Source organism: Sprattus sprattus (genome assembly GCF_963457725.1).
Source record: "Sprattus sprattus genome assembly, chromosome: 2".
NCBI lineage: Eukaryota > Metazoa > Chordata > Actinopteri > Clupeiformes > Clupeidae > Sprattus > Sprattus sprattus.
Genome location: NC_137921.1, coordinates 55,472,860 through 55,485,359, shown reverse-complemented (window position 1 = coordinate 55,485,359; position 12,500 = coordinate 55,472,860). Strand labels below are relative to the sequence as shown.

General features: G+C 44.8%; 1 protein-coding gene across 1 annotated transcript in view; it reads right to left on the bottom strand.

The window, feature by feature from the left end:
* Positions 1-12,500, bottom strand: part of ror1 (receptor tyrosine kinase-like orphan receptor 1) — a gene marked incomplete at both ends in the record, with an annotated part of 43,487 nt that overhangs the window by 5,629 nt on the left and 25,358 nt on the right. The window contains 3 exons of the mRNA XM_080831916.1: positions 417-662; positions 1,140-1,457; positions 4,341-4,468. Of these exons, the coding sequence (XP_080688042.1) occupies positions 417-662; positions 1,140-1,457; positions 4,341-4,468 (692 nt within the window). The remainder of the gene's footprint in view (positions 1-416; positions 663-1,139; positions 1,458-4,340; positions 4,469-12,500) is intronic.

Here is a 12,500-nt window from a genome sequence, read left to right as displayed (position 1 = left end):
CTTTTGTGAGTTTCAAGAGAGTCTTTTGATAAAAAATGGCACTTCATTAGAGAGGCATTTCTGTGGGACCTCAAAACCAATTCTCAACACAGCTGCTTGGCTCCAGCCTGAATGAAAATACCAATCCCTCACTGTCAAACAGCCCCTCCATACACGCCAACCAAGAGCCACTGGTATGCCCAGAGAATGCCTGAGTACAATAAAAACATACCCTGTCTCAATCCATCACTTGACAAGTTAGCACTAGAACCCACAAAACCTCCAAACTCAACACGCACGTTTGGCACCGGCATGTAAGAGTGTGCGTGTGTGTGTGTGTGTTTGTGTGTGTGTGGCTACTGCCTGTGTGGCACGGCTAAGCTGGCACAGGGACTCCCTGGCTGGTGCCCGTGGCGATGGCGTGTCCAGATGCTCACCGCACACGAGGATGTCACACAGCTCCATACGCACGCTCTCGTCCAGTGTGAAGCACCAGGGCGCCTCGTGCTTGTTGCCGGGGTTGCGGCAGTAGGAGTGGCCGCCGTTGAGCTCCTGGTACCGCACCGCCAGGTAGGTGTGGCTGTGTGGGTACTGGGAGTTCCAGGGTTGGCACTGGCGGCCTGACTTGGTGACGCTGACCGTGCCCCGGTAGTCTGCGCCGCTGTGGTTGTAGCACTTGTGGTCTAGACATGGAAACAAACAGACAGCACTGGTTAAAAAAAAGGAGTACAGAATTAACTCTTCTTAACAATCCAAAGAGAATATAAAAGCATTGAAATGAAATGTTCTCTTTCAGTTTTGTTAACATTTGACACAGCACACACGTTAGGATGACTACAAGGTGCGGTCATACAGTATTGAGACTGGGTAGGGTTTTTTAAAGGTCTGATTCTGGAGCTTATTTCCCCTCCTATCTGATCCCATGCGTCCAACTGAACTGATGTCTTACTGCACAGACTATTGAGATGATGGCACAATAGACACAGAACACAGATGTAAGATACAGTATGTCATGGTGTCCAACAGTGTCCACATAGTACACACTACAAAATGCCTCTGACTAAAATGAGAGTGGAGCTGAGGAGGGGGTGAGTGTTTGATTGACACATGCCCAGAGGTCTCAGGTTTAGTCATGTGGATGTGTGGGTGTGTGGTCTCACTCTTGTTGATGGACTCTGCCATGGGGATGCCGATCCTCATGCAGTTGGCCGCCTCAGGGCTGTCGTAAATGGCCAGGTCCTCACAGTTGGGCAGCTTGAGGCGCTTGAGGATGATGGGGTTGGAGCGGGCGATGATGTACTCCGTCTTGCACAGGTCGTTCTCCAGGATTTCGCACTCGTCCTTGCACAGGTCACGAGGCTTGTCCATGCCGGAGCTGCGGTCGCACGTGGGGAAGGCGAAGTGGCACAGGGACGGGATGGCGAACTCAGAGCAGCGGTCTGACAGGTGGTTGGACGTACCGATCATGGTGAAGGCCGCTGAAGAGGGGGAGAGTGGAAGGGAAACGCCAGTGTCAGCCATTGGGAGTTAGACTACAGATAACATATGAACACAACACATTACATAAAGACAAGTCATGGGCTGCAACACACAGACTTAACACGGGCACTCCATTTAAACATATTTAGACCACTGATGACACCATGCTGCGGCTGCGGATGTGTCAAGCTGCTCTACGTTAATTGTAACATGAGAAACAGAGAGGGGGAGGAGGAGTGGAAGAGAGAGGGGGAAGGAGGAGAGGAAGGAGGAGAGGAACAGAGAGGGGGAAGGAAGAGAGGAAGGAAGAGAGGAAGACAGATTCAGTTTCTTAGATTTCAGCAAACGTACCATCTGTACAGAATTTGTGAAAAGTGTGTTCAGATGTTCCGTTCATATTTATTATTAGGAAATCGATGAAGTGAAGCAGCCCTGTGATGCCTTTTCAAAACACCCTTTAACTGGCAGCTGGAGGCCAGTGTGACAATCTGCCCAAACTGTTCCCAGACCAGCCACTTATTTATCTTCGGACCAACATTTATCTTTGGAACACTTTGATGTTTCCTAGACAAAAGCCACAATCACATTTAGCATGGGCACGTGTCCACAGATGCTAAAGCAGAGTTGACCCCACGCTGGAGGTCATTTACCTGTAGAAAAAATAAATCAAAGGCATGCTGCTCTGAGGGACGGGGAATGATAACAGCAGACTTCACTTCAAAGTGCTGTTGAAAAAGCATGTGGGAGGACTGGCAGCGTGACATGCCTGCCAGGGTCCCCGGGCTCCAGACGGACACAGGAGGCTTTGGACAGCCTTGTGCCTCACTACAACGGGGCCGTTGTTCCAGCCTCCAAGTACTATCAATAAGGCCTAATGCAAAAGGGCCCATGAAGGCTTGTGTTTTTTTTTAGAGGATGCACGGCTTTGGTCACACGTAAGTAGGCGCACGTACTCACAGAGAGACACATAAAGACACTCACACACACACACACACACACTCACACATGCACACAGACACACACTTAGACACACACACACACACACTCACAGAGACATACAAAACCACCCTTGTGGCATCTCTTGGCACTGGGATAAACCCCCAGACAGTGACCTCTAGTGCTTCCTAAGCTTTCAGAAGCCTGAGGCAATACTGTTCTGGAGGGTGTCCTTTGAAATGTGCAAAGACAGGAAAGAGTGAGTGTGTCATTGAGTGAATATATTATACATCTGTTTATGTTGGTTTCTATATGTGTGCATCTGTATGTGTGTGTGTGTGTGTGTGTGTGTGTGTGTGTGTGTGTGTGTGTGTGTGTGTGTGTGTGTGTGTGAGTGTGTGTTTTTGACTGGCTATCCAAATGTATGCCACACCCCGGCCAGGGCTGGATTACCAACAGGGCTAAGGGGGGCCTAAGAAGTAGTTCTACATCCGTGTACATTTGAAATCCTTTCCTTGTTAATGCTTGGATGCGACAAGTAGGCTATGAGTTATGGGTATTGGACTGGTATTAGGTAGCCTACTCTGTACTCTGTAGGCTACTTAAACTTATAGTTAGGAAAAGTAACCAATAGCTAACCATGATATCTAAGTATATGTACGTATAATAAAATCTGATCTCTGCAATGTCAGATAGCACATCATGTCAGAATAGAAACATATCTCAGACTAGAAATCAACTGGCTTAAGAATGAGCTACCTACTGTTCGACTATCTAACGGCAAATGTAAATCGGGTTGGCACACAGAGATTTTATTTAGAGGAGGCACAAAGTCAGAATATTTTAATACCAGCAACATCTTAAAAAAGCCAACGTAAAAAGTATCGTAACAAGACTTTACGAAAGCTACCGGCGCAACAATAGCTCCAATGCGCATCAACCAACCCTGCAAGCAGCCCTGGAGAGAAAGGAGATGATGCTTAACAACAGCACTGAAGAAGACGTCACCAAGGCTCTAGCTAGGTGCAGTCCATTTAGAAAACCATCCCTTAATTAAAAGCAGCACTAAAAAGGATTCTAGCTACAGTATCGAGGATAAGAAGACGCTGATTGGACTGATTTTAGGTTTTCTCTTATAAAGTTATTAACGATTTGTGTAGCATTAAATAGCCTAGGTTTCTGTGCGTGTCTGTTTTTTTTTCTGTGGATCTAACATTTCATTTTTGTTGAATAATCATGTTGCCCTCATTATGTGATGGTTGTGCCACAGTTTTCAATACATTTCTACCCTGTTTCAGGTTTTAAAATATTTGTTCAAATAGTTTACTAATGAATCAAAACTTTACAGTTTTCTTAATATTACAGTGTACCTACTCATACGAATGGGATCGGGATACTCAGGACTTTTCACTGTGGTTGCAAATTGGCAAATTGGTACATTGGCACATTTCCTAGAAGGCCTGAAAATATTGTGTGATAATTCTGAGGAGGCCCTTCGATTAGGTGTAGCCCCAGCGCCTTAGTGTTCTTAATCCGGCCCGGCTGAGGTCAGGCAGGGTTCTGCCATCTCTGTGTTCCATATGTGGAGTTTGAGATGGATGCAGACCTTAAGGGTATCTGGTACATTAATTTATCTGAAGGAGACATGAATGTTTGTCTCAAAGACTGGGCAATGAGCAGCAATGTATGTCAAACACATTTTTGGATACAAGTGTTTTTGGTCTGATGTGCAATATGCGATTAGAGCCATCCCCCCACCCCTCTTTCTTTTGATGTCAACCTTCCACATACCATTCCCCATTCAGTAACGACCTGCTACTTGGAGAAGTAAAAGTAATGTTTATTCATTGTCTTCCTCGCTCTCCAACTCTCTTTCTCTCTGTTCTCTCTTCTCTCACACAAACACACTCAAACACTCACACACACACAAACACACACAACCATACCTGTGATCTGGGTTTCAATCTCGCCCTGCATTTGCAGTGAGTCCACAAAGATGCTTCGGTTCCCGATGAAGCGGGCGCAGGCGATGCCCCTGTAGGGCTGGCAGAAACCCTCCTCATCGAAATCGTCCCTGAGACACAGAGAAACACAGAAAGAAGAGAGGTCGAGTTGAGTTTCAGCAGTTTACCATATGTACACTAGAGGGCAGTCTTTCTTACTTTATTACACAAATCCCTACTCTCCCCCCCAAATCTCTTTGTTGAACTAACTGTTGCATGTGTGTGTGTGTGTGTGTGTGTGTGTTTTAAGAAAGAGAGGTAGTAGGGTGGGTAGAAAGTAAAGAGGTTTGTATGAGTCAATCCGGTTCATGTGCACATAAAAAAAGCCATGCTGTACATAAATGTGCTGCTGGGAGAAATATATCATACTTTAAAGATTGAACTGAAAAACCTGAGGAGTGCTTTATGTATCGAGCTGCATGCTGCCAGTGGAGCTTGTCATACCCTGTAATTTGAACCATATGAATAGCAGACGCCTGTGTGTCATCTGTGTGTGTCTTTGTGTGTGTGGTTGTATGTGTGGCTGTGTGTGTGTATACGTGGATATGTGTGTGTGTGTTTGTGTGGGTACATTTGTATTGTGGGTGTTTGTACATGTCTATGTGAACATGCTTATATGAGTTTGGAAATCCAGTACACAGTACACGTATGTGCGTGAATTGTGTTGTATGAGTTTGGGTAGATGTGTGTGTGTGTCAATCAGTGCATGTTAATGCGTATGGGTGCTTGCTAGTACAGTGTGTGGGTAAGAATGTCTGTGTGTGAATGCCAAGTTGTGATTTTAAGTGTGTTTGTGCAATGTCACAGCCTGACTGACCTGAGAGACTAGAGAGTGATGTTACTAACCAGGAGAGACTAGAGAGAGATATGTTACTAGGCAGTAGAGACTAGAGAGAGATGTTACTAAGCAGGAGAGACTAGAGAGAGATGTTACTAAGCAGGAGAGACTAGAGAGAGAGATGTTACTAAGCAGGAGACTAGAGAGAGATGTTACTAAGCAGGAGAGACTAGAGAGAGAGATGTTACTAAGCAGTAGAGACTAGAGAGATGTTACTAAGCAGGACAGACTAGAGAGAGAGATGTTACTAAGCAGTAGAGACTAGAGAGAGAGATGTTACTAAGCAGTAGAGACAAGAGAGATGTTACTAAGCAGGAGAGACTAGAGAGAGAGATGTTACTAAGCAGTAGAGACTAGAGAGAGAGATGTTAATAAGCAGTAGAGACTAGAGAGAGAGATGTTACTAAGCAGTAGAGACTAGAGAGATGTTACTAAGCAGTAGAGACTAGAGAGAGATGTTACTAAGCAGTAGAGACTAGAGAGAGATGTTACTAAGCAGGAGAGACTAGAGAGATGTTACTAAGCAGGAGAGACTAGAGAGATGTTACTAAGCAGTAGAGACTGGAGAGAGATGTTACTAAGCAGGAGAGACTAGAGAGAGATGTTACTAAGCAGGAGAGACTAGAGAGAGAGATGTTACTAAGCAGGAGAGATTAGAGAGAGATGTTACTAAGCAGACGAGACTAGAGAGAGATGTTACTAAGCAGTAGAGACTAGAGAGAGAGATGTTACTAAGCAGGAGAGACTAGACAGAAGAGATGTTTCTAAGCAGTAGAGACTAGAGAGATGTTACTAAGCAGGAGAGACTAGAGAGAGATGTTACTAAGCAGGAGAGACTAGAGAGAGAGATGTTACTAAGCAGTAGAGACTAGAGAGATGTTACTAAGCAGTAGAGACTAGAGAGATGTTACTAAGCAGTAGAGACTAGAGAGAGATGTTACTAAGCAGGAGAGATTAGAGAGAGATGTTACTAAGCAGTAGAGACTAGAGAGAGAGATGTTACTAAGCAGGAGAGACTAGAGAGAGATGTTACTAAGCAGGAGAGACTAGAGAGAGAGATGTTTCTAAGCAGTAGAGACTAGAGAGATGTTACTAAGCAGGAGAGACTAGAGAGAGATGTTACTAAGCAGGAGAGACAAGAGAGAGATGTTACTAAGCAGGATAGACAAGAGAGAGATGTTACTAAGCAGTAGAGACTAGAGAGATGTTACTAAGCAGTAGAGACTAGAGAGAGAGATGTTTATAAGCAGTAGAGACTAGAGAGATGTTACTAAGCAGGAGAGACTAGAGAGAGATGTTACTAAGCAGGAGAGACAAGAGAGAGATGTTACTAAGCAGTAGAGACTAGACAGATGTTACTAAGCAGTAGAGACAAGAGAGATGTAACTAAGCAGTAGACTAGAGAGAGATGTAACTAAGCACTAGAGACTAGAGAGAGATGTTACTAAGCAGTAGAGACTAGAGAGAGATGTTACTAAGCAGGAGAGACTAGAGAGAGATCTTACTTAGCAGTAGAGACTAGAGAGAGAGAGATGTTACTAAGCAGTAGAGACTAGAGAGAGATGTTACTAAGTAAGCAGTAGAGACTAGAGAGAGATGTTACTAAGCAGGAGAGACTAGAGAGAGATGTTACTAAGCAGTAGAGACTAGAGAGAGAGAGATGTTACTAAGCAGTAGAGACTAGAGAGAGATGTTACTAAGAAGCAGATACTAGAGAGAGAGATGTTACTAAGCAGTAGAGACTAGAGAGAGATGTTACTAAGCATTAGACTAGAGAGAGAGATGTTACTAAGCAGGAGAGACAAGAGAGGTGTTACTAAGCAGTAAAGACTAGAGCAGGAGAGACTAGAGAGAGAGATGTTACTAAGCAGGAGAGACTAGAGAGAGAGATGTTACTAAGCAGGAGAGACTAGAGAGAGATGTTACTAAGCAGGAGAGACTAGAGAGAGAGAGATCCTACTAACCAGTAGAGACTAGAGAGAGAGATGTTACTAAGCAGTAGAGACTAGAGAGAGATGTTACTAAGCAGTAGAGACTAGAGAGAGAGATGTTACTAAGCAGTAGAGACTAGAGAGAGATGTTACTAAGCAGGAGAGACTAGAGAGAGAGATGTTACTAAGCAGTAGAGACTAGAGAGAGATGTTACTAAGCAGGAGAGACTAGAGAGAGAGATGTTACTAAGCAGTAGAGACTAGAGAGAGAGATGTTACTAAGCAGTAGAGACTAGAGAGAGATGTTACTAAGCAGTAGAGACTAGAGAGAGAGATGTTACTAAGCAGTAGAGACTAGAGAGAGAGATGTTACTAAGCAGTAGAGACTAGAGAGAGAGATGTTACTAAGCAGTAGAGACTAGAGAGAGATGTTACTAAGCATTAGACTAGAGAGAGAGATGTTACTAAGCAGGAGAGACTAGAGAGAGATGTTACTAAGCAGTAGAGACAAGAGAGATAATACTAAGCAGTAGAGACTAGAGAGAGATGTTACTAAGCAGTAGAGACTAGAGAGAGAGATGTTACTAAGCAGTAGAGACTAGAGAGATGTTACTAAGCAGGAGAGACTAGAGATAGATGTTACTAAGCAGTAGAGACTAGAGAGAGAGATGTTACTAAGCAGTAGAGACTAGAGAGATGTTACTAAGCAGGAGAGACTAGAGAGAGAGAGATGTTACTAAGCAGTAGAGACTAGAGAGAGATGTTACTATCAGTAGAGACTAGAGAGAGATGTTACTAAGCAGGAGAGACTAGAGAGAGAGATGTTACTAAGCAGGAGAGACTAGAGAGAGAGATATATGTTAATAAGCAGGAGAGATGTTACTAAGCAGTAGAGACTAGAGAGTGATGTTACTAAGCAGTAGAGACTAGAGAGAGATGTTACTAAGCAGTAGAGACTAGAGAGAGATGTTACTAAGCATTAGACAAGAGAGAGAGATGTTAATAAGCAGTAGAGACAAGAGAGAGATGTTACTATCAGTAGAGACTAGAGAGATGTTACTAAGCAGGAGAGACTAGAGAGAGAGAGATGTTACCAAGCAGTAGAGACTAGAGAGAGAGATGTTACTAAGCAGGAGAGACTAGAGAGAGATGTTACTAAGCAGGAGAGACTAGAGAGAGAGATGTTACTAAGCAGGAGAGACTAGAGAGAGATGGTACTAAGCAGGAGAGACTAGAGAGAGAGATGTTACTAAGCAGGAGAGACTAGAGAGAGATGTTACTAAGCAGGAGAGACTAGAGAGATGTTACTAAGCAGTAGAGACTAGAGAGAGAGATGTTACTAAGCAGGAGAGACTAGAGAGAGAGATGTTACTAAGCAGGAGAGACTAGAGAGAGATGTTACTAAGCAGGAGAGACTAGAGAGATGTTACTAAGCATTAGAGACTAGAGAGAGAGATGTTACTAAGCAGGAGAGACTAGAGAGAGAGATGTTACTAAGCAGGAGAGACTAGAGAGAGATGTTACTAAGCAGGAGAGACTAGAGAGATGTTACTAAGCATTAGAGACTAGAGAGAGAGATGTTACTAAGCAGGAGAGACTAGAGAGAGATGTTACTAAGCAGGAGAGACTAGAGAGAGAGATGTTACTGAGCAGGAGAGACTAGAGAGAGATGTTACTAAGCAGGAGAGACTAGAGAGAGAGATGTTACTGAGCAGGAGAGACTAGAGAGAGATGGTACTAAGCAGGAGAGACTAGAGAGATGTTACTAAGCAGGAGAGACTAGAGAGAGAGATGTTACCAAGCAGTAGAGACTAGAGAGAGAGATGTTGCTAAGCAGGAGAGACTAGAGAGAGAGATGTTACCAAGCACTAGAGACTAGAGAGATAGATGTTACTAAGCAGTAGAGACTAGAGAGAGATGTTACTAAGCAGGAGAGACTAGAGAGAGAGATGTTACTAAGCAGGAGTCACATTTGGTCTCTGGCCGAGGTGGCAGGGCTTCTCTGCCTTAGTAAGCTAAAGCATCAGAGTTGTTCCCACCTACCCCTGACCACATTCACACAGGAGCATCACTCACTCACCACACGCTCATGAGAGTGCTATGCTCACCAGTAAGACCATTCATACGGCCAGACTGAGATCATTCACTGAGGTTAGCCTTCACTTAGAGTTGAGGGTTCAGTTGGAATTGAGATCCATTTTTTCTTCCAGGCATCCACGTTGTCAAAAAAGATACTGCCTACAAATGTTGGCAGTCACACACACACTCTAACTCTCACTCTCTCCCTCTCTCTCTCTCTCTTAAACACACACAGGATGTGGCAGTGTACCTTCTAACCCAATCAGAGAGCAGAGGTGGCTGCGACAGGGGTTAGAGGTTAAGATGGGGGGGTGGGGGGGACTTGAGTGGGGTCAAAGGTCAAGGTCAACAACACCTCCCCATCTCCTCCACCTCAAGCCTCTAGCTGCTCTGCACCAACATCACAGGCATACACACACACACACACATACACACACACACACAAACACACACACACACACACACACACACACACACACTCACTCACACACACTAACAAACGCACACACACATACGCACAAACACGCACGCACGCACGCACGCACGCACGCACGCACGCACGCACGCTCTCGCACACACACACACACACACACACACACACACACACACACATGAGGACATGTACATGCATAGCATGTATTAATTTATTAACACACAGACAATAAATACACAATCACATTCACACACAGCCTATAAATATCTCAATAATACTAGTAGCCTCTGCTCCACAGACTGCTACACTCTGCCTGTCAGTCAGAAATACTGTATCACAGCGCTTCCTTTTGGGTTTACAAATAAGTTATTGTGTGAATATTGTGTGATTTCCCTGTGATATATAGCTCAGTCTTGAACTGCAGACAGAGGACAAAACTGAGAAGAATCCCATCCATCCTACTGGAAGGAAGCAGGGATTCACTGAGCCCTCTCAATGCCAGAGTCCATCTCTAACGGATATCTCACTAGCAAAAAGTCACTTAATGTTCGGCAGTCCTCTTTCCATGTAAAAAAAACCCTTCCTCTTTCTATCCTTTGATGTATATCCAACCCATAAACTGCGGGGTCTAAAGTGATAAAATAAAGGTTATCTGGCAGTAAAACTATTTCTTTTTTGGCACTTCATCAAGGTTTCTTTATCCCTTAACCAAGGTTTAGGGGTACATGTACAATAAACATCAAATATACAAACGGTGTGTTGGCATGTGTATAGGCATAATCTATAGCTAGTTTGCTCTTTTGCAATTACATTAGACCTCTTAGATGATAATGGTCATTGGTGATATGAAGTGTGCACCTGCGTTAGCTAAACATTCAGTATATTAGGGCCCCTGAGTTATAAAAGTGGGCATGAGATGACTGCATATTGAGATAAAAATAATTCTGATAAGTGCAAAGGCTTTGGCATAAGTAATGGACACACCTGTTTTAATCCCCAATCATACGTTCACCATAAGCCACAAACGCATTAAAGGATTCACCCACGTCCAGAAAGAAATACAATCCTGTCATCATAGACTACAGCTATGGATAATCACTGAGAGCTCTGACTGATTGGCCTGTTACCACACATTAAACATGTGGGCCTTGCCAAAGGGCTGTCTGTCCTGGGAGGGAGGAATCCAAAGAGCTGGAAGGGAGGTCAAGGCACATTTTACTGCCATGCAGCAGCTACACATGGCCAGGAGAGGAGAGGAGAGGAGAGGAGAGGAGAGGAGAGGAGAGGAGAGGAGACGACTCCAGGGTTAGAACAACAAGGAGGAGCACACTGATCTGGCACAGGGGCCACAGTTGGCTTTAAAAAGGACTCACATACACACAAGCACTTACAGTTACACACACAGTTACAGTTACACACACACACACACACTTACGGTCACACACACTCACATACACACAAGCACTTACAGTTACACACACACACACACACACACACACACACACACACACACACACACACACACACACACACACACACACACACACACACACACACACGGTAACACATTGACAATTCATCACAGATGGCGACACACACATGCAGAGAATAAGAACACAGATAACAGATGTGTACGGAATAAATAAAACAGAGAAAAATATATTGCTACAAAATAAATGTAATATATAATCAGTCATGCGTTCAGTATGTTGTATTTTTAGTGTATACACTAAAACGTGTGTGTGTGTGTACATGGGTTTGTGTATTGACGTATCATCATGTGTGTGCTGAGATATGTAATCAGGCCGGGAGGAGCGTCCCTGTGGCCTGTGTGTGGATAAACTGGGCTGACGTCGCCGGACCCTATTTAATGCATGAGGGCCAGCCCTGGTGAGGGCCTAGAGATGCCTGGTGAGGGCCCGCTGGTGCTGATGCTAATTACAGGAAGTGTTTGGCCTGTGGACCCATTGCAGATCCTCTGAGGTCGGCCCGCGCTGATGTCATGGGTCCCACCACACACAGAGGAAGATCACAGACAGGAACGCAAGAGCTCCAGAGAGTGCACCATAAAGAGTGCACCACACACATGGAGGTAGACACACACACCGTCTCTCTCTCTCTCTCTCTCTCTCTCTCTCTCTCTCTCTCTCTCTCTCTCTCTCTATCATACACACATAAACCCAAAAACAGATAGAAACACTAGACCTCTCAGTGGACACCCAACCACATTTACAGAAATAGGTATGCAGAAGCAACTCTCTCCCACCTATGCAGTGACACATTTACACACACACACACACTTACACACACAGACACAAACACAAACACAAACACACACACACACACACACACACACACACAGGTCTATGTGGAGAAGGATTCCCAGGCTCAGGCTGTGCTCTGCTGTGCTGGTAAAACTATTGATGCATGGCAGGAAGGAGCAGCCCTGAGGCCGAGGCCACTTAAACACATGTTCCCCCCTCCCAGTCTCCCCCGGGCCAGGAGGAGGCAGCGCGCCCAATGAACCAGACGGGAGATCTACACATAGACACCAGCGGGGCCGATCTCTATGTCTCTCAATATGTTTTCACCATACAGGTCAGGTGGTCACCCAGCCTGCTGAAGGCCTGACCCCTCACGAACACACGGGAGTTCTAAATGAGCTCCCCCTAGCCCCTGACACGAACCTGACAACACGCCAAAACCAACGGAAAAAAATATGATGCGGGACAGGAAACAGAGCACTAAAACATGAACAGATGAAACCTGGTAAGCAGCATTAGTGAAATCAAGGCAAAATAGTGGCTTGAGGGTGTAGCGAT